Below are 25226 nucleotides of genomic sequence, written 5' to 3'. Positions count from 1 at the left end.
TCTTGCCGCTTGCTGTTTCAAGGTTCTGGACTCTCTGGTCTTTGCTCGCATAATTGTATTCTACTGATGCGTCATATAGTCAGATATTGATATCAAGCTCTAATAACGACATTGACACAGCCACGGATGAGACGAGTAATGCTAGGCGCTCCTCGTACTTTGAGGTCTGGCCAGCGATAAACGACGGCGTGAACACGGTTATCTTCATGATCGTATCAGCTCACGGCGAATGATATAGGTGAAGCCAGTGTGCAGATAGTTACACCTTGAGCCGCTTTTCTGCTGTAAAACAATTCTTTGGTAGCTAGGGGAAACCAAGAAACAAATGATTATCCATATCGCCCTCTATGAAAGGTATCATGACCACACCCTAGGATTGCTCAATGGTTTGCTTTCCCTTCCACCACCTTTCTCAACGATGAGACTCGACGTGGTTAGCTACAGAATAGCGATTACGAGAGCGGCATGGTCTCGACTTCAAGATAAGGAGGGTAAGTCGACGTTGTAATCTTGTTGTACAATTCCCACTTCTACTTCTTCACTGCATTCTCTTGATAAATGCTAATACTTTCACTGATCGCCAAACTATGGTATGAGCGATTGATCTAGATGACCGTTCCTTTCTGGCAGCTTTGAGCTACGTGAGCACCGAGGAAAAGGAAGATGTTCTATTGGAATTAGACTTGAACATACAGGACTTTGGTACCAACCGGAATTTCTTCCCAAGAGGTAGCAAGGACAATGGTCAGAGGGAGGACTATAGAAGCGTTGGAAATCGAGCAGGGTCTAGCGGATCATCTACACGGTTATGAAATGAAGAGAGCAGCCAGGGAGTGAGTGAACCAGTTTTGACGTGTCATTTTGAAAGATCATCCAAAAATCTGTATCATAGATGTGACCATCGTAGGGTATGCTGAAGTCGAATAAGACGTTGGGTAAAAGATCACTCCCATAACAAAGAACCCAAAAATTCGATTAGCAGGACTGAGATGCTCCTGCGATAAATCTTTGACCACCTACTGTAGCTACATCGATCGCTTCACCAAAATTTCAGCCTACCAAATAACGAGCCCTCCTTCTGAGCTTCTCTGGCGGCTTCAGCGACTTCTTTTGCTAATTGCGTCTTAGCTTAGCTAACGAACAACGAACATACACAACACGAGAGCAACGCAAACTCACTGTCAAGCTCATCGGCAACCCTTTTCATAGCTTCCAGTGCCTTCTCGTAGAACGATTTCAACACCAAAACCTCCGGTGGGAAGTCCTGCGGTCTGATCTTATATTGCTTGAACCAAGCCTCCAGGGACTCAATCGGCGACCAGCCAAAAGGATGCCTAGAAGGAAGCCTGGGATCAGCTCCGGCCTCAAGGAGTAGATGGACAATTGGGAGGTTTTGCTTGAGATGGGCGTAATCGGTGGCAGCGCCATCCTCGATCGCCCAGTCTAGTGGGCGGCCTACACCGCGGGGGCGCCGGTCCAGTTCGTTGGGAGAGAAGCCTTCAGATAGAGCAGCGTGTATAGCTGCGAGGCGGGTTTCCACAGGTGCACAGGATACCGGCTCGAGAAAGAGAGGGCTTACTACCATGGCGGCAGATTAGGTGTCTTAGCAAGAATTAAAGAGGTGGACGGGAGCGAGACCAAGGACGGTGTTTGGTAGTATGTTGCGCGTCGTAGGTCAACAACTTACAAGCAGGCGACCCCCGAATTGTTAGCGAATTGATGTGACACCCATTGGCTGTCACTAGACATTTTTGTCGACACGCATCAGCTCTGTTGTTCGTAGAGGTCAGAATTTTTGCCAGTGACTAAGCGAGATGATGGATGAAACGTCACTCAAATAGTTATCGTACTAAGACAGTAATTTCGCTTTGAGTTTCACGCGATGAGACAAATCACAGGCAACGATGGTGTATGATGAATGGTTGAATGATGATAGGTATGTATCGAAGTCTCGGACAAGTCTATAGACAAGAAGGTAACGTGGTATCAAGAAGGAGAAGAAAAAGAAGTCATAACTCATGAAGCGTCTCTCAAGACAACAAACGTCTACGCATTGGCAAAGGTCGTGCCAATATCCGACAGGCTGTTTCCATCTGCGCTGATGAGGTACTTCTTGTCAGTGGAAGTACCAGTGGAAGGCGCAACCATATGGTAAGCGTAACGCTCAATCCAGGGCTGAGCGTCCATCCAGGGAAGAACCTGCTTAAGGAACGCATTCGCGTCGCCAGAAGTAACGCCGAACTCGGTGACCCAGACGGGCTTGTTGAAGGTCTTGTGAAACTTTTCGAGGTAGTTCTTGAAATCCTGAGCGTTGTCCCAGGCGTAGTAGTGGGCAACGACAAAGTCGATCTGGCATCCGGTGCATTGGTTCATGAAGTTCTTGAGGTAGTTGATGCCCTTGTTGGGCTCGTCGGCGTTGGTGACTGAAGGAGAGCCGATCCTAAGGCCCTGTGCGGCGAGCGGCTGAACGAACTTCTTGTGGGTGGCGACAGCAGTAGCAACATCGATGTTGGAACCTCCACCACCAGCTTGGTCGGGTTCGTTGAAGCTCAGCACGTGCGAAACCTTGTAGTTCTTCTTGGCGTTGGCAATGTTGTTGGCCCAACCCTCAGTGCACCACTGTTGGTTGGAGTGAAGAAGAGGAACGTATTCGAGGTCGAGGGGGGTTCCATCGATGACTGCCTCCCAGTCGTACATCCAAGAGACCTTGGAACCAGAGAACTTGTGTGTCCACTGAGATCCAGCAACACCGTTGTGCTGTTTGGGGAAGGCAAGACCGCGCTTGCTACCGCCGCGTGCCTGGAGAGGAGATGCCTCGATCATGGTGGAGAGGCCAGCAAGGGCCATAATGAAGGTGGTGGTAAGCATAATGACTGAATGAATGACTGATCAGTTGATCAAAGGAATGACTGTGGGGTTGCTAGAGAGCGTGGTAGAGCTGGATCTTCAAAGGAGTGAGATGCCCATTTCATCGTGCCTTCCACGCTGTACTTATATTTTGGGAAATTAAGAGGCGCCTTTCACAGAGTCAAACTAGCGCCTGAGGCCCACAGCATGTGCAGAACAGCGCATGGCGTCGCCTTCTCGGCCTTCTCTGCAGTGTTTCACCCAAGACTACTGCCAACTCCGAAAATCCACGTGCGATAAGATTATGGAGCACATCTCCCGTCAGCCCGGTCTGACGGCGCCGGCTCTGGGGTTTGGCGATTCGTCAACCTTGGTAGGGCTGTAGGGGCCAAGCTTGTGTGGAAATTAAACTTCGGGAATCCGTCAAATCACGGTGCTGACGATGCATGGTCGGTCGCCGAGTCGCTGGAGCCACGTTGGTTTTCGCGGCATATGCACGAGAAGAACCTGCTTAGTAGTGTGCTGTGAGAGGGACGTTGGAGGTGTCTAAGGCAAGACCCATGTCTAGCTGGCTGTCTTCTCAGGTACAGCGCAGGAACAAGTTTCGGTGACTGGAGTAGGATTTGTTCTGGACTGCAAACTGTCTTGTAGTGGGGCCCACTAAGCAGATTGAGGCAGGCGTCGAGCGACAACACCCAACGTCCATTCCCGCTGCCGCCGATCCTGACCGTTTCAAGTCCACTTATGCACATCCACTCAACGACAACATGTATGTTGTCATGAAAATCACCACGATACGAGGCGCGTCATGATTCATCGGAAGTTGTGGGCAACAGTGCGCGAGCATTGTGCTTGAGCAAAGACCTCTGACAGAAAGTAAACAAACTTTACTTTTCTGATAATTTGACTGTGTCTACCAATCATGGTGTTCAGACACGCCTAGAAATGCCATGGGCCCGTACCGAGCCGCAATCTTCCGTTGTCCACCAGGAACGTATGCCGTCCTATAGCGGCGTCTTCAGTCGTTCCGCAGGCGACGGCGTGAAGGAGGAAGCGAGGCGCTTCTGATGATTTTCACGTGGCGTTCCCAACACGGCAGATGCGACCTGGCTTCCTGTTGCGACTTCTGAACGCCAAGGGGCATAGCACGGGACAACTTGCAAAGGATGAGACCTTTGGTGGACTAGTCGTTACTTCCATCCTTCCATGTGGATGTAGTGTCGGTCCGCGACTCTAGAACTCGACAGAAGCGTGAGTGGACGCCTCTGTCAGCAACTTCAACAGACTTTGACAGTTCTCCACTCCGATACCGTTCGTTGTGCGCAAAACTCTGCTCTCCCAGGTCACCCTCGCTTCGAGGCGCTTACTTCAAGAGGTTTACGCAACACCTTCCACTGCGTGTTCGGAACATGCCTTCTTCGGCAAGACACCGAACACTACCTGATGTTACGGCAGAGAGAGAAGCGCTTGGGACCTAAACATTTGTGAACGAAAACCTGGGCCTCCGGCAAAGTCCAACGGGGCAGATTCGAGTACCGTGGTAATCGCAACCTCGGCATTTGCATTGTACAAAACTTTGGGGAGGATATATTCACATCCGGCATCTTCTTCCACGTATCAACATGGGCGGAGCAAACAATTCATCGCTTCGAAATCTCACCACTGCACGCGAACGCAGGTTTGGTGAAAAGACTACGCTGCGCTAACGCACACGTAGTGTAAATCTAGGGTGAAGAGCTTACCGTTCGTTGAGTTCTAGCGCGAATGAGTGCATTACAGTGCAGTAAGCAGCAGTTTCCCGCCTCGGCCTGCATTTGCAACGGCATAACGGAGGGAGAAAATGCGATATGGGCCACGATCATTCGTTATAGTTTTACTCTTGCAGGAGGAGAACCGAGGAGTTCGTATCTTGCGACCGGCGCCATTATCCGACGGCGCATAACGGGCCGACATCTCTCGTACCTCAAACCTCAGCCCTCCAGGTTTCGATCCTTCACATCTGTCTAAGCCACAACCTACGTCATCATACCTGGGCTGATAGGGGTGGCTGGGGTGCATCACACGACGGCAGAAGTAAATACGATCGATCGCAGGAGAATAGATATCACAACTGCACAATGCTCCATGCGCAGCTTGAGGCGTTGACCTTTTTGCGCCTTTGCGACTTTACGAGAAAAAGCATACGGCACGGTCGAAGCACAGGCTGCACGAATACCACCAGTTGCTATACGAGTCCCCTTTTTGGCCAAGCAATGATGACATGACACAGTGTTGCTCGTATTGTGTTGACCGGTGGAGCGTACGTGAGTAATGATGCAAAGACTGTGGGTTGTACGGAACAGTCTATGAAGTGAAATTTGCTCCTGGAGCATGGGATCAAAGATCCTCCCAGTAGACGTTTCTTGAAAGCTGTACCTTCGCTCGTTCTGCACTCCCGACACATGTGTCTTTTGATCTCTGAGTTTGGACAGATGCAACTCCGAGAGCAGTCATTAGACCACTGATGATAGAACAAGCCTCGGTCAATAGCAGCATGGATACATGGACCTAAGAGATATCAACAGGGTATCGTATTTTCCAGGTCTGTGGAATATGTTGGCTTCCATATACAGCTACATATAATGAACTTCTACCGCCATACAATACAGTATGACTCGACAGTGTTGCGCCTGCGTCTTATCACCAGCACGTCTATCAAATTTTGCAATTATCGCTATCGCGAAGTCCGCGGCTGCAAAATTAGACTGGGAATGAAAAATGGCAGAATCATGTCCCTCTTGTCTGAATGTTTCGAGAAAGAGTCTCCAGTTTGGTCTTAACATACGTTTCTTCCGCGTATGTTTAGAAATACGAAAGATCGAATCACTGACAGCATCGACGCGCCTTTGTGGACGAAAATGCAACTTTCTTGTAGCTACGTTCGTTTTCCCCGGTTGAAAACTCACCAAGCACTGTATCAATAAGAAGAAAAATACTTCCCTTCTAAGAGTACTCCTTCCTACTATAAAGGAACATGTTAAGAGAGTTATGTAGATATAGATAGAAGACTTAGAAGACTACGATGCTATTAATCTTTACAACTTCTCTTATTAGAAGATAACGTAGGCTGCAAGGTAAAGCTTATTATTTCTGCATCTGTCTGGGTTTTTCATTGTATGAGGTGAAGCAGGCTTTGTTGTTGCAACGCACATCAAGACAATCGTCATACACAAGTTTATACTTCCATGTCCTGTAGCGGCACATACCCAGCATTTTCTACCTTGCCTCCACGTCTCACCATCTCCCTCACCCAGCCAACGATGCCTCTCCCCGATACCCACCTCTCCGCTTTAGGCGCTCTGCCGCCGTTCTCCGCCACCTCGTTCATCCAACCAGGCCTTGTCCAGGAGTTGAGCATCAGGCTGCTGACCACCACCGTCACACTGCTGAATGCCATCGCAAGGCTCGCCATTATAGGGTGTACGCTGAGCCCAAACGGAAGGCAGAACCCCATGGCGATCGGGAGGCCGATAGCGTTATACATGCATGCCCATCCGAGGTTCATCTTGATCCGGCGGAAGATGGTGTGCGTGAGCGCCAGCGCGGCAGGTATTATCATAAGCTCTGTCGGCCGCATAAGCACTACATCCGCCGCCTCCATCGCCACATCTGTGCCGCTTGCCATGGCGATGCCCACGTCCGCCGTCGCAAGGGCCGGCGAATCGTTGATACCGTCGCCAACCATACCGACAACCTCACCACGACCCTGAAACTCCTGTAAGATGGCTTGCTTTTGATCGGGGCTAACACCGGCGTAGACATTGTTGGTATCTATGCCCACCGCGGAGGCGACGGCGAGTGCTGTAGACCATTGGTCGCCGGTCACTATGGCGGTCTTTATGCCCATGCGGTGCAGGACTGCGATGGTCGCTGCGGCATCCTCTTTGATTGTGTCGGACAGGCATACGTGGCCCGCGTAAAGGCCGTCGATGGCAACGAAAATGTTGGTGGTTCCAGCACTGCTGGTAGTGATGTTGGCATGCGATGTGCCCGCGCCAGCCGACTGGTTAAGCTTCTCTGCGGCCTCGACAGCATCTTTGGGGACATCGATACCACTGTCCTGCAAGAAGACGAGATTGCCAACCTGAACCATGTATCGTGACCTATCTGCGGTAGTTGGCTCGACAATCACACTGACACCCTTGCCCACAACCGCTTTGAAGTCTCCGACGCTGCCATCAATGGTATCCTCGGGTCCCATGCACAGCTCATTCTTTGCAGCGCCTAGGATAGCCTTGCCCACGGGGTGTTCGCTCCCCATCTCGGCTAGACCAACGATGGACCACCACAGTCGTTTACTGACTTCGCTTCTAGCCCATTGCGGGACGAGACCTATGCTGGCCACACTCATCTTACCATAAGTAATTGTTCCAGTCTTATCGAGGACAATCTGTGTGACCTTGGTTATACGCTCCAGGGCAGCGCCTCCCTTGATCAGAATTCCGTTCTCAGCACCGACCCCCGTACCGACCATAACGGCCGTGGGCGTAGCTAGCCCAAGAGCACATGGGCAAGCAAAGACGATGACGGATATACCCAACTTAACGCAGACTACGACCTTGCCACCGCTGTTATCTTTGAGGAAGATATCCGGAGGGTGGGATAAAACATGACATAGGACCATCCATACAAGGAACGTACCAAGGCCGAGGATAAGAATCATGGGAACAAAGTAGCCGGCGATTGTATCAGCAAGCTGCTGAATGGGAGCGCGAGCGGTTTGTGCGTCTTGAACTAACTTGACAATCTGGCTTAGTTGGGTATCAGAGCCAGCTCGAGTAACACGGAGGTCGACGCGCCCATCGCCGTTAACAGTGCCGCCGATTATGTTATCGCCGATATGCTTCTGAACGGGCATAGCTTCTCCAGTAACCATACTTTCGTCAATAAATGTACTACCTCTAACCAGAATGCCATCTGCTGGAATTTTGTCACCAGGCCGGATGACCACAATATCGTTAACCTCAAGCAACTCTGTTGGGATAACCCTTTCCTCCCAAGCAGAGCCGCCAGGTCTATGCGTCTTAGGTTCCTTGGGCGTTGACGGCTGGTCAGATGACTTTGCCCAGCTCTCTGCTGCCTTTTCCACAGCGATCGGATCAACATAAATAGTAGCTGTGGACGGAGCTAGCGACATAAGACGAGATAGCGCCCTAGAAGTCTGACCTTTGGCGCGGTTTTCAAGCCAGCGAGACAGTGTGATGAATGTGATGAGCATGGTGCTTGTATCGAAGATTGTGGAAGGTTTGGAATGTGGCGCAAGAAGGACTGAGATCAGTATGGAGAAAACACTGAACAGGAAAGCACATGATGTGCCAAGAATGACGAGAACATCCATTGTTGGTGATCCATGCTTGAGAGATTTATATCCAGAGACATAGAATCGCTTGCCAATGCCGAATTGGACAGGTAGTGTGAGAACGAAACATATAATGTCACCCAGGAATAGGCCGGGTATAAGTTCGAAACTTCCAAAGTCTATTACTGGGAAGACCATGGGAATAATCATGCCGATTAGGAAGACGGGCAGGGCAAAGGCTAGTGAGGTTCTGAATGCTGTCCGCCACTCAGTAATCTCACGCGTTTTCGCCAGCGATTCAAGCTGCGCGTTGTTATCCTCGCCACTTGCAACCAGGGCATTCAAGCCCTGCGCCTCGATGGCCTCGACAATGCCACGCAGTCCTATCGTCTTGGGCTGATAGACGACTGTCAGGCGGTCTGTATTGAGGCTGAGAGATGCGGAACGGATGCCCTGAACCATAACGAGGCCTTCCTCCAGAGTCTGGGCAGTAGTCGCGTCTTTGCAGCCGAAAACCTTGAACTGAGTGGTTGTGGCGTCTCCTCCCTGATGGCTCGAGTCTCGCTGCGTCGATAGAACAGTAGCATCAAATCCGCGATCCTCGATAATCTCAGCCATCTTCTCTGGCGAAAGCTTCGTCTCGTCGTAAGTAATAACGGCTCGTTCCGCCAAAAGGCTGATGTTGAACTTGAGCACGCCGGCCATGCCCTTGAAGCCGCCTTCAACGGCTGAAGTGCAGACGCCACACGTCATGCCCTCTATGGCGAAAGTGGTTGTCGCAGTAGTCGTCGCAGGCTTGGCTTCGCTTCCAATCGCGGTGCTCTCATCAAAGGAGTGATTGTTGAATTGAGTAGTCACAGGTTTGGGACAATCAGTCGAGAGAACCTCAGCATCAAACCCACGGTCCTCGATGATCTCCTGTATCTTCTCGGCGGGTATGATCTGGGGGTCATGTTTGACGACGGCACGCTCCATCACCAGGCTGACGGAGACTGTCCCGACGCCGTCAACGCCTTTGAAGCCGGATTCAACGGCTGATGTGCAAGAACCGCATCTGTTGGCGTTATGAAATTAGCCATGAAGGATGAAACGATCAGAAGCACAAGAGGTGGCGACGCACGTCATGCCGCCGACCTGCAGCGTGGTTGTTGCTAGATGTGCGCTCCTGGACGCGGAAAGTCTGGCATTTCTATCATCTTCCGGCAGGCGCATATAGGGTTGTCCCATCGTAGCGGCAGCGACAGCAAGCAGTTCGCCCTAGAGCTTGATGCTCGATGCTCGATGTAAGGAGTTAATTTATGATGGTCATTCGTCGTCAAAGAGCCAGTAACATTGTCTAAGAGTGCTTTTGGTTGTAGAGGTTGATGCAGTCGAGGGATCTCGCAAGCGCGCCATTAAATCACGGTCATTAGCCTAAGTACGAGGGCGTAGCAATTGCCAAGAGGTGGGCTGAGAAGACCAGCTTCTTCAGGCGGAGAATAAGTAACAAGAGGATGGGGCCGTGAGATTGTAAGTCAGAAGAGGAAGACCCTTAAGAGCCTAGGTACCTTAGCTTAAGGAGTACCGCGACCCGCTTCTCACCTCAGACGCTGTAGTTAACGGGCAGCCGACCTGAAGCGGCAACATCCCGTTGACCCTCCTTGCTTTCTGCGATGGCCTGACTTCTGCCCCCTACCACGCCGCATGTTCGCTTCCCAGAGCCCCGGCATGGACTTGGCACATGCCACCAACGACAATGACAGGCTCTGCCTCACTTGGGCAGGAGCGAGCCACACGGGAATGATCAATCTGGTCCTAGTCGTACCTCGACATAGGGTACGAGGAGAAGTGAAGAGAAGCAAAAAAGAAATCATATATATGGAAGCTAGCAAGACGAGATGAATTCGTAAATAGCATACGACAAGAACAGCGCTCAGTATGAAGGAAAGTATATTACCATAGACAAAGAAAGCATGTGCGAGTATATGTTCTTGTAAAATATCCTGTAGCATGAGATACAAGGCGTCGCATTGGAGACATGCGATATGTCTAACCTGTACCACAGCATCAACGTGTCAGCACCATTGCTCAACGAATACATCGCACATTGAATTGTTCCTAAGAACGAACACCAGAAGCTCTAATCTGCTCCCGACGCCAGACCATGCATGCACCCCCCGCCCATGTCTCACCCCACCCCCTCAACGCCATCGGCCTGCACTACCAACGCCTACCCATCGTCGCATACGAATCACAGACCTATAGTATTAGAGGCGCCACCCCGGGAGATCGAATAGTCATGACCAACTAATCTACTTCCCAAGCTTAACCCCCTTTACCCTCTTAGCCAACTGTACAGCAGAATCGGAGTCTGAGCCATAGGACGGCTGCTGCCGCAGCTGGGGCTGCGAAGGAGCATAGGAACGTTTCGGGGGGCGCTCACCACTTTCTTTGAGAATGGTCAGAAGAGTTGCCCAGCCACCCGTATGTTGGAGTGCTGAGCCTTCTGATGTGTCGTGTGTCGAAGCGACCTTGAAGAGCAGTGCCTCTTCGTCCTGAATCACACAGTTAGTAAAGTACACAAGTAGCTTTGCCTTGACGCACCTTTGATAGAATGCCGAGATTGTGGATGAAGCACAGCATATGGAAATTTGAGATGGCGTTGAGGCCGCTGTTCGTATTGAGCGCCAGTCCGTTAGCTCTAGCGTTGAGCGCTTTGCTGAGGTGTGTAATCTCTGGCATCTCGCCCATGGCTTCACGATTTTCAATAGGAAACTTGCCGCCGGTGAAGAGAGGATTTGGCTGAGTGGGGAAACCATGTGTTAGTGTGAGAAGGAGATACTCCACAGGGAAGTCAGGTCTAGCAATCTCCTGTACATTTGCACCATGTTCGTTGATCTTTCGGTAGAAAACTTCGGGGATGTACCGCGCCTTGTTCAAAGCTTCGTTTTCCTCTTCGGATTGGACAAGCATGACTGATGGCTCTGCTGAAGGCTCGATGATGTCTGCGCGAACCATCTCTACGGCATCGTTGGATACCTGGTATGACGAAATGCCAATCTGACCTTGGTCGTCGCCGCTGATCACGCAGGTAACAAAGTTGGACCCATGTCGTCCGGTGTCGCTCCACTTGGATGGCCGAGGGTACTTTGCCTGATATCGTGCCGCGAATGTGACTTCGAGAGAGGAAATGTAGTATGAGTCGGAGTGTCGTTTGCAAACGACAGAGCCGTCACCCTTGTCGGCGTCGAGCAGATCGGTAAAGATGACGCCGACGCGTTGCAGCCCACACTGTGCGGCGATGTCATCAATCTCCTTTTCGTTATCCCAATCACCCAGCGAAATACCGTCTGCCTCGTTGACTTGCGGTGGTTCGTAGATGGTCTCGACGACAGCCTTTGTTCCCAGCGGCACCTCAGTATACTCCTCGTACCGGCCGTACAAGAAACCCAGTCGCTGGCAGCCAGTCTGCCTCCAGAAGTTGATCACATCATCAACAACCTGTATCGAGGCGAACTCGACGTGGTCTACCATGCGGTATTCTTGCGGTTTCAGGGAGATGGCGCTGGGCATGCACTTGGTGCAGATACCTTCGGGGAATGGCTTGTGTCCCGATGGACAGTCGGGGCGTACGCGGTAGTAGGGTTCGGTCAGCGGAGGCATGTACGAGCTACCAAGCTCTGGCCTGTTCTTCGCCGAGTTGACTTTGCGGAGGTATGAATGGAAGGAAAGATGCTTGATCTTCTTCTCGGCGAGGTATGCGGGCGAGTAGGGCTCTAGAGGCATGCAGTAATCGCACATGCCCTTCGGTCCGTGGGAGCACATGCGAGCGTCGCGTTTCCTAGGGATCTTGCCGTCTTGCCTGTCTAGCCTGTCGTCGAGTGGTGACTGCCTGACAACCTCCCATGGGTTCTTTATAATTTGTGTAGGAGAGCCGAGGGGTACAGAGGCCATGTCGGTGGCTTCGACGGGTTTGCCATTCAGCCGTGAGCCGCCAGTTGGTGCTGCAGCATGGCCGTTTGGTTCTGCAGACTGCTCTTCGAAGGACAGAAACAGTTGCGCGCCATTTGATAGTCCCACTTGCTTGAAGCTCACGCCCTTGAGTTCAGCCAGCTTCCTCGCGTCGCCTCCTTGCGGACGGTTGCTAACGCTGATGCTCTGGATATCGACATTCTTTGGTAGCTTTTCGGCGACCTGGGGCAGGATGGCGGAAAAGGTATCCTCGGGCTGTACCGTCAACCTGAACTGGCCGTCTTTGCTAACGAACCTCAATATCATGATTGCAACCAACGCTGTCAATCTTGGGTTGGGTTGAGTTGTGGTAGGTTGTTGGGAAAAAGTTGCGAGTATTAGAAAGTAGACGAGAGCCGTTGTAGGAAAACGCGACAAGAGAAGGCAAGCCAGGAATGGTGAACTGCGGTTGAGGGTGTTTGTGATTGATGCATGCATCTGCTTAGACATTCGAAGGCGGACATGGATGACGCAGACGCGCTAGGAGGGGCGCTAGTCGAGCGCGGAACTGGACAGATATTCCAACATATCGATAGTGAGACAAAGCCCGGCGTAATTCACCCACCCACTGGTCTTCACCTTCCCACCGTATCTCGCCTCTGAGGACACCGTCGCTCCTTTACAACTCTGGTATTTGCGCCTGCACCGGATCGCGAGCCCGTCGAACCCCCTTCTTCCACCACACAGACAACCCGCACATTACATTCACCATGTGGCCATTCGACATGGTCGACTGGGTGATGCTCACCGTGCCCTTCGCCTACATTGGTATCCTCGCTGGTTCCTTTGCCGTCTTCACAAACCTCTACCGCAAGCGTCAAGCCGCCAATGCCGCATCCCTCGAACCCTGGTTCCCCACACATCTCCAGCGCAATGTCTACCTCTCTCTTCTCCACATGGACGACCCCAAGGTGCCGGACAGCGTACTGAAAGCTGCACTACTGCGCCGCGCGACCGAAGACATTCACCGAATCGTACAGGTCAGGAACGCGAAGCAGGCGCTACAAGTGTTGCTGCAGAGGGGTAGTGTGGGCGATGATCTGTGGCAGCGATTCCAGAGGGCAGAGAAGGAAATCGAGGAAGAACTTAGGGATGTTGTTAGCGAGGTAAGTCGATCATGCCTGGATTGACGCCAGACGGCTTTTGTAGATATACGAGTGTGGCTAACGTCGAGACAGGCCAACGCTTTCGCACCAAATTGGGGTCAGACCATCTTCCAATCCGCCTCTGAAATGGCACAGAACAACCACATCCGCGAGCGCCTAGCCGAGATCACGGCGAAGGCGCCAGCGGAAAAGGAGTGGTGGGAGAAGCGTAGGACCGACATCCAGACTGAATTCATGAAGGAGCTGGACGAGGAAAAGGCCAAGAGCGAAGACGGTGTAATGGTAGAGAAGGCCAAGGCCTGAGTGTTGCCTCGTTGAGATGATGCATACTTCTACTTCAGGGGTCGAACGGGGGGTGGTTGAAGTTGTCTAGGGTATCGGCGTTTTGCAGCATTTGACGGCGTCCTGGACAGCTGCACTTTAGTTGCTGCGTGAGCGCATCAGATATGCTTTTATACCATGTTTAGTCGAGTTAGTGCAGATTTGCAACGGGCGGCCGAATCAATTAGATGTTTGTGTCAACTTGTTCAGATGCTAAAATGCAGTGCTATAAACGCCATTATCCCATAGAGTACAAGTTCCCACACAGCTAACCATCAAATACTGTCTGTCGTACACCAGATATACAATACCCACTCTTCCGCCTCCTGCTTTCCTCGCCCACTCTGTACTATTCTCCAACCTCCTACTTCTTGGTGGGACCGCTGACGCCAGCACCAATGACACTGGGCAGCTCTTCAGCACCCATGGTGTAGAGCATACCAATACCAGCAGATACCAAGAAAGCCAGAACGACACCGCTGCCGACAAACAACCAGAACTGAACCGAGATGTCCTTCTTCTGGCAAGCGGGGCCACCCCAGTAGGTAACCTTCCTCTTCTCCTCCATACCTTTGCCGTCCTCGTACTCGACCGTAGCCGAGCAGGCGCATCCAAAGCAGTCAACAGTCTCCTGGTCGGAGCCGGAACCCCGACCCTTGTGGAGAAGCTTGCACTCGCCGTGGCTGGAGCAGTTGTGGGTCTGGGTCTGGCACGCCGACATGGACTTGAAGCAAGTAGGGAGAATGCCGCGGACAGGTCCCTTGTTGTTCTCGGCCTGGATAACGACGGGGAAGTCCTCAAGGTCAGGGACCTTGGAGACGGCTGGTACGGGCTGGGAGGAGAGGACTGCCTCGGGGTTCTGGCGGCGGGCTTCCTTGGACGGGATGTCATACATGCCCCAGGGGTTGGCAGCGCGCTTCCCCTTTGAAGCTGAACGCGGCATCATGACGAAGGTAGTGGAGAAACCCGTCTCCGCGGCCTTGGTGATGGTCTTGCCGAGCACCTGGGCGAGCTCCTCAGGCGTCATGTTGCTGCTCTTGTCGGTGCGCCAGATGTTGAGGTAGCCATTGTGCGGCTCGGACTTGTAGTTTGGTGGGAGCACGGAATCGATCTTAAAGTTGGACGTGTAGGTGCGCTGCTGGGGGTCTGGGTATGCTGGCAGCGACTCGGCTTGTGCGATGAAGTCGAGGATCAGGCGGTCATTGTCCGACGCAGATGGCGCACTTGATATGGTAAAGTCTTGGGTGCGGTCTGATCCGTCGTTGATGATGACTGACAGCTTAGTTAGTGGGTAACCTTTGCTATGCCTCCGTCACGTATGCCCACCCGTTGCCTCGTCCTGTTCAGCGTCCTCTGCCCAGACCAGCAGGTGCGCCTTGGTCTGCTCTGCATCGTCTCCGCCGAACAGCTTCTGTTGCCTTCCTCCGTACGTGTTGATGTGTCTGATCGTCTCGGCGTCTGCGTGCTCAACAGAGTGGAATCGCGATAGACCCAGCCGCTGGGCGATGATAAGACGCGCTGTCTCGGGGCTGACGGTGGGTCGAGCTGCAAGGACTGCGCAGTACAGCGATGAGGCGACAAAGGCGCCGGATAGCTTCATGGTGGCGGTAGGGATGGAGTTGAGGTAGTTCGGCGATGATGCATCTGCATCATCGCCATCCTGAGCTGCGCTGCGACCTAGACGGCACTAGCGTCGAACCCGCCTCACCTCCGCCCGCAACTATACAACTCGTGGGGCGCCGGCCAACAGCATTCACTTTGTTCTTCATACACACTTCACGCGTATTCTTTGTGTTTTTTTTTAAACCCCGATTTAAATGTCTCTCCACCTAGCTTCGAGCTCCTCATAACATTCGCTCCTCGCCTGCATCACGCCAATGTTCACGCCACTGGTCTTGCGGCGCAACTTCTCCCTCTCTAGTCGGTTATCGCATTCGCGCATAATTCGACAAGCGGCACGCGATGGTCATGGGACTGCCATAATACAGCGAGTGCGTATACGGCGACCATTCCTTAGCAAATCGTGAGTCGCTTCACACATCCCTTGCAGTTTACCTATGCTGACTCGAGAACAGACGTCTAGTCGGTGCTGTCGCCATCGGAGTGGCCACGTACGGCCTCGGACAGTATGTCGGAATAACAGTCGAAGTGGAAGAGGTAAAAGAGGGGGAAAGGGCTTCCAGGCCTGGGCAAGATGGGTGGACAACAGTTGGGCCTGAAGACGACGAGGACGAGGATGAAGAGTACGACGACGCTTTACTATTCCTGCCAACCGGACTCTCAAGACCACGACCGAAGCAATTTTGGAAAGGCTCAGACCCCGAGTGGCAAGAGTTCAAGAAGATCGCAACGGACCGCCCAAGGGTTGACAAGATACGAAGTGAGATATGTCTGATGCGAACACAGTGGACGCATACTGACTATTCAATAGGAGAACTAGTCCTTATCACACGCCAGACCTTCGCCCAGAGCCCCCCATTTGTCGCCAAAGCCGGCAAAATCGACTTACACAAAGGGAAAACGTGGGTTGAATTCAGGTTCCCCGATACCATGCCGGACGAGTACGAGCGCCCTGGTATCGAACTGACCGAAGACCTGGAGTGGCGAAGGGCAACCCGACCGGTCGAACCCTCGCATCATCTTCGCTTGGAAAGAGTATTGTATCCTAAAGAAGCAGCGAAAGCGCTCTACCAAGACACAACGAAGAAAGCCGGCAGGGCATGGAAAGACTTTAAAATCTACATGGGGTGGTCGCAAGAATCGCAAACAGAAGCTGTTCAGCAGCTCGTCAAGCGTATATCTGCGAACCCACAGTCAACTCTGAACAAAACGACGAGCATAAACCCAGAACCCTTTTCGACATCCGCGAAAGACACTCAACGACCAGGCACCACACCATCATCAGCAGCCCCCGTTGATGGTCCAGCCAAGGACCTCAATGGTATTCTCCTTCCCGATCCCAAAAAACTCATGCTTGACCTGACACAATTCCGCACCGACGTGCGCAAGGCCTCGAATACCGCAACCACACCGATGGTCATTCCACGTGGTGGCTTCTGGGTGCTCGGTCTCATTGAGATTTATGGCGAACGAGCAAAGCTGACGCTAAACGTTTATGCCATTTATGATCCTAAACAAGAACGTTATGTCGGTATGCGAGCCGTGCCGTTCAATTTTACCGAACTGAGACAGCGTCCGAAAGGTGGACCGTAGGCAGGGAAATTGGGAGGGAAGCGTGCATTATCCCCGGCGTCAATGGCGTTTGCTGAGCGTTAGATACCATTGTACTGGGTGGCGTCTATTTGGAATACGTGATCACGTTGAGCGGCATTATGAGTATTTAGACTGTATTGAGCGATGCAATTACATTCGGGGCATCTTTGCGAATAGATCTTTCCCTCTTCTCAAGTTCACAATTGATTCGATCGAAGTGCTAATTTTAAGACGCAGGCACAACGTTGTTGAGTTACACTGTATTGTATCGCAGAGAAGTGTGTTGCCAAACACTCGGCTTCACTTATGCTGCTGTGTATCTCAAGTTCGCAATGACACTGGTCGTACAGTTCAGCGCGCCGTCAGAAAGAGTGGAGCTCCACCAGTCCCATTCGATTTACCAGACAATAAAAACAAGTATATCATGATATGTGGTACTGCTTCGAGAGTAAGATGACCACCTCTGCTTCACCACTTCCGTTTCGTTTGCACCAATGATCACGCAGATCTAGTCCTCCTTGTACTTCGCCTCTGTATACGCCACCTGCTTATCCTTGTATGCAACCAACCACTGCAATGTGGCGCTATTCAGCGTCACTGTGAGATCGAATGTTGCCGTTCTATATTTCGTCCTCGTTTCCTTATCCTTCCATGAGTATTCTAGATACAACTTGGAGCATTCGACGCCATACTCGACCGAGCAGAGTTCTTTGACGCCTGTATAAAGTCAGTGAGGTTTATGTCGCATGAGTAGAAGAAGATTGGAGTAAACGCACAAGATTCAATAAAACGCTGGGGCGGCGTGTCAAGAGCACAGTACCATAGCTGCTGCGAGAAAGCACGTAGGCCCGAGTCAAAGAAGCCGACTTGGACGTCGATGCCGACCGATAGGTGAATCTTACGACCTTCTTCTAAGCGATCCCCTTTTTTGATCAGCCAATTCATTTGGTCTCCTGCATACCAGCCATCTGGCCTCTTCTTGCGATCTATCTCTTGATGCCCCTTCGATATATCAAATGGAATATCCCAGCGATTGCCATAGCTGAATCTCGCGATACGTGCTGAGACCGTAGCAGGTGTGAACTCGGAATGCGATGAGTGTTCCAAACCCCATAATGTGGCTCCTCGACAGATAGCAGACCACCTAGCGAGACGTGAGAACTGAGTAACTATGATGAAGTAACAGCGAATGCTTACCCGCCGGGTACCTGAAGGACTTCAATCCCATCACTGCGATGTGCGTTCTTCAATCGCTTGTAGATGTACTTGTTGGTTCCGAAACCACCGACCAAGAGAACAGCCTGTATATTCTGTCCCTTATCTTGCGCTTCATCGATTTGTCGGTCCACAAGCGCCATTATCTGATTGATGATATGATCAAATAGGGTCCGAAGTACGTTTCTATGAATGATTAGGTGAGAATGTGATGTTGTGCACATGCAGCAGTTGAGGTCTTACGGTTTTAAACTGATGGTATCGTCGTCAATCCCACAATCTCTGTTGTCTTCAACACCAGGCAGTTCAACGCTGTATACCTTGTCGTCTCCAGTGAAACATCTTTTGACACCTGCCTCAAATTGTTGGAGCATCCTTCTCTTGGCCTTGGGCTTTATGTTCTCGTACTCACGTTCACCTACAATTGTTTGGACCCATCTGACGAAAGCGTGGTCTAAGAATACGGATCCACATTGATCACCATCACCCATCGCGCACTCTTCTACCTTCAAAGGTCCGAGACCAGTGATTTTGTATGAGATCAGATCCTTCTATTGTAAGCGCCGAAAAGGTAGATCAGATTGGTGAACTTACCACAGTGCCTCCACCGCAATCGCACACAACAAAGGAGGAGCCAACCTCTAGCTTCTTTTCCTTGTCTTTCTCCTTCAAAACAGCCAAAGCGGCCGCCTCAGGTTCCGATACCAGGTCGATATTGGCCGGCAAGCCCGCTGTTTTGGCAGCTCTCAGGGTCTTTTCCTTTGCAATTGGGCTCCATATAGCCGGCACAGTTAGAACCACTCGGAGACTATATATCGTCTCCCATGTATCCCCTTCAACGCGCTGGATATGATCTTTTGTGTATTGCCAAAGTAGCTGCAGATAGTCGGCGGCTACGTCTTCGGCCGATTTGTTGAGAGATCCGAGGAGATCGCGAGATTGTGCGACCAAGCCTCCTCCCAGCTTCTGTTTGGAGTCGAGGAGTAATTTGAACCATTGGAACTTTTGTTCAGTACCTACGATGTTGACGTTGTAACCCCATTCAAGAGGTTTTCCGTCTGCGTACGAGATGATGGTTGGCACTTTCTCTGACTGGGCGTTGTCTCCGATAGGGTTTGGCCAGTCATTGATGAGGTGGACTTTGTTGATTCCGTTGATTGCCCATGATACTCCCGAGAACCTGTGAGTCTTAGTTTCTGGTTATTGTTATAATCATAGTCAGTCTCACGTAGTCCCAAAATCAATGCCCACGACAATCTCCGAAGCCATAGTTGTTATCCTTGTTTGCTAAAGATGAGAGCAAAGGTATCGTGTAGGAAGTAGTTGAAATGTCTCATGTAGCCTAGTGCCCATGGCCTGTATTTCTCCCCCATGGCAACCCCTCCTCGGCGCAAGGGCCAGAGATAGCATGCAGCCACCAGAACAGCATGTCAGCAGGTCATCCAGTGCATAGCCTCGATCCAGAAAGAGATGCATGGCCAGGTGAACTTGGTACGTAGAACCCATGTATGCGGCTGAATCTAGACTAATTAGCGAGCGCCCAAAGCCACTGTTTCGCAGCTAAATCATTGATAGCATATTGACGCCTCTGCGGCTGATCCGAAGTTAAACAACAAGGTAGAAACAATGGTTCAGCCTCGCGTGATTAGGCTGCAATCGCTTCTCAGCCGACAAGCTAAGCCTTGCATGCTGGGACCCGAGGAGCGCAGGTCTTGGATGGGCATAAAATCCGAACCTAGATGCACTCTCAGAGTCTTGCCCAACTCGTTGAACCATCTAATTCGTTATCATTGATTCAATCTACACATATCGTGTCTTTCGACGTATAAGCACGTTCGTTTTGCCATCATGACGGCAAGCAGTAACCCCAACGATGTTCTGAGCATGATTCTTGTTATGGGAGTGACGGGGGCAGGGAAAAGTTATTTCATCAATCAGCTAGCGGGAAGCAAGGTAGTCGAAGAAGGGGATTCGCTTGACTCTTGTAAGTCCTCTTCAATTCTGTGTTGGGCCTGCAGAGACTAACAGCTTACAGGTACACAGTCCTGCCAGCTCGTCCCTGTTCAACTTGGCCAAAGCAAAGTCCTGCTTCTTGATACGCCTGGCTTTGACGATACTACACGCCCTGATTCCGAGATTTTGGGAGAAATCGCGAAGGTGCTTACTGCACAGTACAAGTTAGGAGTTCAGCTGAAAGGGGTTTTGTATATCCACCGCATCACCGACATTCGATTTAACCGGTCTTCCGTCAAGACATTCGAAATCTTGAAGGGAGTCGTCGGCCCCGATGCACTTCAAAATGTGCTCCTCGTTACTTCCCGCTGGGATGGGGTCACACAAGCCACCGGATCTGATCGCGAGCGGCAGCTGCGGGAAAAGTTTTGGGCCTATATGTTAGGACGGGGATCAAACATGAGCCGCTTCCTTGGCGATAGAGACTCAGCCATTGCCCTAACCGGTCAGCTGTTGTGCAAGGACGTAGTGGTTCTTGAGTTGCAAAAGGAAATTGTGCATCAGAAGAAGAGGCTGGATCAAACGGCAGCGGGTTCTTTGGTCAACGACAATCTGGATGCACTAAAAGCGCAGTACGAAAAAGAGCTGGCGTCTTTGGAGCGGCTGAAGCAGGAGCTACTTGAGAGCGATCGGGTCATGAAACGGCAGATTCAGAAGGACTGGGAGAATGAGCAGGCGAGGCTGAGAAAGGTGCGTGATGAACAAGTGGCGCTACAGCGTCCCGTCAATCAGGAAGTCGACCAGCAGATTGCGCGCAAGAAGTCTGGCATGTCTAGAATCCTTCCGTTTGTGCCAGTTGCTGTTAGCATCCTGGCATCGATGGTGGGCATTCCTCCAGGATTGACCGGACTCCTCACTTCATGGTTTACAGATGCGGGAGCGAACTTTGACTTCGGCTCGATCAGCGATCTGCTGGCTTTCTGACGGTACGGGGCGCTTGGCCATCTTTCCCTGCAGTGTGTCAATTTCGGTTACACAGGACTCAGCTAAGATTCAATTTGTGTGCGGTTTAGGATTAGTTGCAGTAGTTTTCCAGGCTATGCTGTGTTTACCATGCGGTCTCTCTACTCTCAATTGTCGTGAATGGGTGAGGAGTGCAGATGGCCCCCAAGCTGCCGTATTGGTGGCGCCCAGGCTGAGGTTTGACGATCCCTGTGCACAGGCTAGCTTAGAATCTATCCGTTCGTTCGGCCCCTAGACCGTGACCTCGACCTTCACTGAAGCGACGATGCAGTAATCAGCCGCATCAGCTGAAATGCAACTTCGCTCCTCCGCAGCCTCGGCGCCTTCTGAGCTTGACATGGTAGCCTCGTGTGGCTGGGCCAGGCAAACGCCCAAAGCTGCTATTGTGGGACAATTGGCGTCTCTCGCACCTTTGGTGTCTTGACCGTCCGTATCTCTTCTCTCTTTAATGGTAGTCTCGCAATCTATTTAGACGTGCTGTGAAAATCATTGTCAACCAACCATGACGGACCGACACAACCCAAGACTCACTGAACCCGGCAATGCTATTCCTGCAACCGGGCAATCGGTCGAACAGATATATCGCAATGATGAACAACCATTGGTACCTGGCTCTACTGAAAGATAAAGTGGAATGCAGGCTAATAAGTTCTCGAAGCCAAAGTCCTCTTCAAAGCCGCCAGCCTTACCAAGAAACTACAGTGTTGGAGGGCAAGTTCCCCAGACAGAGAAGCCCCAACTCATCCTCACCCGAAGCTACGCAAATCAGAACCAAGGTGACTCTTCTCATTCTTCACAATAGAAACAACTTGCTAAGACCATGCTAAGGCAATCGAGATGTGCGACTGCCGGTGACAGCCAGAGAATCTTCGAATGCGCAGGGGCAACCGCCTGGTTCATACCCCACAGATCACCAATACCCACCACCACCACAAGAAAAGTCTCATAGTAGCAAGGTGGGTTCCTATCAGCTCATAATCTGGGTGAAACTAATTGGATAATTAGGGTAGCAAGTTTAGAGGGAAAGTTGGAAGTTTTTTCAATGGAGATTCCAGCCACGGTCAACGTCAGGATGACGACCGTACTCGCAAGGACGACTATTATCGCAAGGATGATTACTCTCGCAAGGATGATTACTCTCGCAGGGATGATTACTCTCGCAAGGGTGGTTACTCTCGCAAGGATGATTACCCTCGCAAGGACAACCGTCCTATCGAGGATGACTATGCCAAAATGGAGCGTTACAGGGACCAAAGAAACGACCTACAGCAGTTGTACGACGAACTTAAAGAAACGACTAGGGAGAGAATACTGGGGTTGGAAAAAGCACTACAAACGGAGCAAGACACAGTCAAGGTTATCAAGCTATCAGCCCATGAGCTGCAAAAGACCAAAGACTCCAAGGAACTCGTCTTTGGAGTGCAGGAAACTGACGATGTCATCCGTTCGAGGTTTGAGTCTTTGCTCGCTGACATTCGTACCTGGGCTTCCGGCTTTTCCTGCACTACAGGACAGGAGCTGCATTTAGAAGTGCAAAAGCATTCAGAGTATCGGCAAGTAGCTCCATCCTGCTTGACACTAGATCAACTAGACGAGGCAGTCAAGAGCGAAAGGCCAAAGCAAGACAAGAAGCAGAAACGGCATTTCATTCGCGGTTGGACATCGTACGTGATGATCAGGTCGCTGTTTCGCATCCTTAACAAACAAGGGCCCAGCACTGGTGAAGATGTCGGGCCTTCCGAAGTGGACCTGGAGGCGTTTAGGCGCCTTGAGAACAAACTCTGGTATACAGGTAAGTCCTCGAATTTTGCTTCTCAACTACAATATTGTCTTTCCGCAAACTTGTCCTCCTAATATCAATATGGCGCACCTCTGACTAATCCAGACGATAACGTCATTTCTCAACGCTCGTTTAACGACTGGCGAGCCTTGACTGTTCACCTTCTATCCGAAGCAACCGAACATCCCTCACGAGAGGAGCGCGTTCAAGTTGGAAGTGAACTTGCTGCCCAAGCAGTCATGGATCTTGTCCACGTCTGGGCGGACGCCGACAAAAAGCAGGATCTTACCGCGAGTCTTATCAATATCTTCAAAGACGCGCTTGCCTTCTCGCAATTCCTACGCCAGCAACGGGCACTATGGACCCCGAGGCTCCCAACAATGCTCTCTCATGAAGGGCTGCTAATGTTTGATGCTGGGTGTATGAAGGACGACAACTTGAGCGATGATGAGGACGATGACCGCATCGGTGGTGCACGGCACAGACAAAAGTACGTCCAACTTGTAATCTCACCTGCTTTATATAAGAGAGGTACTACGGATGGAGCAAAGTTTGACTCGGAGCGGGCTGTCGTCCCTGCAAGAGTTACTGTGGTTACGACCTAATGCTATTTGGTTGGTATTTTAGTGTTAGATATAGCATTCGTTATGTGTTGAGCGACATTCTTTACTATTCTCTGTGCATGTTGGTACGAGTGTGCTTTGTATCATCGTTTAACAAGTGTTCTCGCGACAACTTCAGTTCACCGTATTAGCTCTATCCTCAGAGACAAAGCACCCCAGCAACCCTAACCCCCAAGTCCAGCACAGCAAGATGTTCATCCCCACCATCCACAAGCCTCTTATCCGTCTCACTAAACACGCCGGCGAGTCTAACCTTCTTCACGTCCTCGACTCTCTCATCAAACATGATCTGTTCGTACAATTGGCCCACGGTCTGACTCGCGCTCCACCCCTCCGCAATCATGTTCTCCACGACTTTGGCAATCTCCGCATACCGCACGACTTTGTTCGCTGAAGATCTGGGGAAAAGGCTGTCGCTGAAGGAGGATAGTGTGTCGGGAGGTAATACACCCGCGATCTCAGCGATGATGGGAAGGGAGACTGCTGGTGGGGGTACTAGTGTTGCTCCATCAATGTCCATTTCATCCTCGTCTGCGACAACCTTCTTCTCCTTCTCCTTCTTCTTCTTTCCTCCTCCCGCCCCAGCATTATGGCCGTTTGCTGCAACAACAGCGCCAACAAGTCTAGCCGCAGACTGCAAGAATGTGATTGCCTTTCTCAAATCCCCATCTGCGACGCGCACTAACTCTTCTGCAACACCGTCTTCCAACTCCACCTTCTCGAGTCTCGCAATGTCGCCTACACGCTTCACAGCGTTTCCTTGGTCTAAGCTCTTGAAGCGAAATTTGGAACAACGGGACGCGAGGGGGTCGATGATGCGGGTTACGTAGTTACACACAAGGCAGAAGCGCGTCATACGTGAGTATGTTTCCATGGTCCTACGCAGCGCAGACTGCGCATCTTGCGTCATACTATCCGCCTCATCCAACACGATGATTTTGAACGGCGGACAGGGATATTTGTCTCTATACCGCACCGTTTTGCCCCCCTCACTACCGTCTTTATCCTCGACCATGACGGTGTGGTTCGGCGCAACACTCAACTGCTGTCTCGCGAAATCTTTCACTTTCTGCCGCACGATGCTGATGCCACGTTCGTCCGAGGCGTTTAGTTCGAGGACACGTGATTTCATGAGTTCGGGGCCGTAGAGTTCCTTGGCAAGGGCGAGGATGGTGGAGGTTTTCCCGGTTCCTGGGGGCCCGTAGAAGAGCATGTGTGGGAGGTTGGAGGATTGCATTGTGCGGGACAGGATTTGGATGGTATTATCTTGGGCAGTGACTTCGGAGAGAGTTTTGGGGCGGCTGTAAACCTGTCAGCGTTGCTACTGCGTGCTGTGTTCAGAGACTGTATCCTCACTATTTCTCAACCCATGGCTGCATGCGGTTGGGCTCTTGCTTCGTTGTGGGCGCTTTCGATGAGCTAGCCTTGGCAGCATTGGCTTGCCGCGCTTTTATGTTGAAGAAGTCGGCCATTGTTGGGGTTGAGTTGAGGATGATGTGACGATGTCGCTGTGTTGAACAGCTGCTAAAGTGCGACGCGTCGACGCGAACCCGCGAACTCACGTTTCCGCACAGACCATGTCAGTGCCACCAATCATGTCATAATTGCTGCATGTGAAGAAGTTGGTCCTCTGTGAATTGTACTCGACACCGATATGATAGGCTGTTCTTGGAAATATACAACAAGCTCAGAATAAATGGTATAATATTGGCTATCTTTGCGGTGCGTTGTCGCATTTGAAATAACCTAAAGAAGCCGTAGTGGTATCTTCAACGTTTGCAAAGTTAACGAAAAGCTGTATTGATTTTGTATCGCAT

At 51.3% G+C, this 25226-nt stretch overlaps 11 protein-coding genes across 11 annotated transcripts; 4 read left to right on the top strand and 7 right to left on the bottom strand.

Moving 5' to 3' along the window:
* Positions 1-978: 978 nt before the first annotated feature.
* On the bottom strand, positions 979-1778 carry CC77DRAFT_836228 (hypothetical protein). The gene is made up of 2 exons (XM_018533351.1): positions 1180-1778; positions 979-1113 (listed from the first exon to the last, which is right to left on the bottom strand). The coding sequence occupies exons 1-2, from the start codon at positions 1583-1585 to the stop codon at positions 1040-1042; spliced, it is 480 nt and encodes a 159-aa protein (XP_018387145.1). The 5' UTR covers positions 1586-1778; the 3' UTR covers positions 979-1039.
* A 1-nt stretch (position 1779) lies between these two features.
* On the bottom strand, positions 1780-3071 carry CC77DRAFT_836169 (hypothetical protein). The gene has a single exon (XM_018533350.1). The coding sequence runs from the start codon at positions 2866-2868 to the stop codon at positions 2047-2049; it is 822 nt and encodes a 273-aa protein (XP_018387144.1). The 5' UTR covers positions 2869-3071; the 3' UTR covers positions 1780-2046.
* A 2894-nt stretch (positions 3072-5965) lies between these two features.
* CC77DRAFT_1094038 (heavy metal translocatin) lies at positions 5966-9771 on the bottom strand. The gene is made up of 2 exons (XM_018529712.1): positions 9306-9771; positions 5966-9239 (listed from the first exon to the last, which is right to left on the bottom strand). The coding sequence occupies exons 1-2, from the start codon at positions 9410-9412 to the stop codon at positions 6062-6064; spliced, it is 3285 nt and encodes a 1094-aa protein (XP_018387143.1). The 5' UTR covers positions 9413-9771; the 3' UTR covers positions 5966-6061.
* A 705-nt stretch (positions 9772-10476) lies between these two features.
* Positions 10477-12442, bottom strand: CC77DRAFT_933696 (polyubiquitin-tagged protein recognition complex, Npl4 component; the record flags this gene model as incomplete). The annotated part of the gene is made up of 2 exons (XM_018534336.1): positions 10477-10719; positions 10769-12442. 2 exons carry the CDS (start codon positions 12440-12442, stop codon positions 10477-10479), a joined length of 1917 nt encoding a protein of 638 aa, XP_018387142.1.
* Positions 12443-12726: 284 nt separating this feature from the next.
* On the top strand, positions 12727-13775 carry CC77DRAFT_987244 (hypothetical protein). The gene is made up of 2 exons (XM_018536240.1): positions 12727-13281; positions 13354-13775. The coding sequence occupies exons 1-2, from the start codon at positions 12886-12888 to the stop codon at positions 13582-13584; spliced, it is 627 nt and encodes a 208-aa protein (XP_018387141.1). The 5' UTR covers positions 12727-12885; the 3' UTR covers positions 13585-13775.
* Positions 13776-13862: 87 nt separating this feature from the next.
* Positions 13863-15374, bottom strand: CC77DRAFT_1019623 (hypothetical protein). Its single transcript, XM_018524867.1, has 2 exons — positions 14929-15374; positions 13863-14874 (listed from the first exon to the last, which is right to left on the bottom strand). The coding sequence occupies exons 1-2, from the start codon at positions 15200-15202 to the stop codon at positions 13967-13969; spliced, it is 1182 nt and encodes a 393-aa protein (XP_018387140.1). The 5' UTR covers positions 15203-15374; the 3' UTR covers positions 13863-13966.
* On the top strand, positions 15015-17047 carry CC77DRAFT_1049464 (hypothetical protein). The gene is made up of 3 exons (XM_018527578.1): positions 15015-15625; positions 15678-15982; positions 16034-17047. Exons 1-3 carry the CDS (start codon positions 15480-15482, stop codon positions 16813-16815), a joined length of 1233 nt encoding a protein of 410 aa, XP_018387139.1. The 5' UTR covers positions 15015-15479; the 3' UTR covers positions 16816-17047.
* Positions 17048-19615, bottom strand: CC77DRAFT_1019621 (actin-like ATPase domain-containing protein). The gene is made up of 6 exons (XM_018524866.1): positions 19259-19615; positions 18625-19210; positions 18274-18578; positions 18013-18216; positions 17592-17959; positions 17048-17532 (listed from the first exon to the last, which is right to left on the bottom strand). The coding sequence occupies exons 1-6, from the start codon at positions 19297-19299 to the stop codon at positions 17324-17326; spliced, it is 1713 nt and encodes a 570-aa protein (XP_018387138.1). The 5' UTR covers positions 19300-19615; the 3' UTR covers positions 17048-17323.
* A 299-nt stretch (positions 19616-19914) lies between these two features.
* CC77DRAFT_899244 (P-loop containing nucleoside triphosphate hydrolase protein) lies at positions 19915-20649 on the top strand (the record flags this gene model as incomplete). The annotated part of the gene is made up of 2 exons (XM_018533559.1): positions 19915-20014; positions 20066-20649. Coding segments are annotated over 2 exons (684 nt in total), but the record flags the coding sequence as incomplete, so codon positions are not given.
* Positions 20650-21238: 589 nt separating this feature from the next.
* On the top strand, positions 21239-23470 carry CC77DRAFT_835125 (hypothetical protein). Its single transcript, XM_018533348.1, has 5 exons — positions 21239-21610; positions 21665-21782; positions 21835-21962; positions 22012-22798; positions 22892-23470. Exons 1-5 carry the CDS (start codon positions 21509-21511, stop codon positions 23389-23391), a joined length of 1635 nt encoding a protein of 544 aa, XP_018387136.1. The 5' UTR covers positions 21239-21508; the 3' UTR covers positions 23392-23470.
* CC77DRAFT_987231 (replication factor C subunit 4) lies at positions 23400-24924 on the bottom strand. Its single transcript, XM_018536239.1, has 2 exons — positions 24766-24924; positions 23400-24710 (listed from the first exon to the last, which is right to left on the bottom strand). Exons 1-2 carry the CDS (start codon positions 24879-24881, stop codon positions 23549-23551), a joined length of 1278 nt encoding a protein of 425 aa, XP_018387135.1. The 5' UTR covers positions 24882-24924; the 3' UTR covers positions 23400-23548.
* Between the last annotated feature and the right edge of the window lie 302 nt (positions 24925-25226).

Source organism: Alternaria alternata (assembly GCF_001642055.1).
Source record: "Alternaria alternata strain SRC1lrK2f unplaced genomic scaffold CC77scaffold_8, whole genome shotgun sequence".
Classification (NCBI taxonomy): domain Eukaryota; kingdom Fungi; phylum Ascomycota; class Dothideomycetes; order Pleosporales; family Pleosporaceae; genus Alternaria; species Alternaria alternata.
The sequence above is the reverse complement of the archived record's forward strand: the minus strand, read 5'-3'. Positions and strand labels throughout refer to the sequence as shown.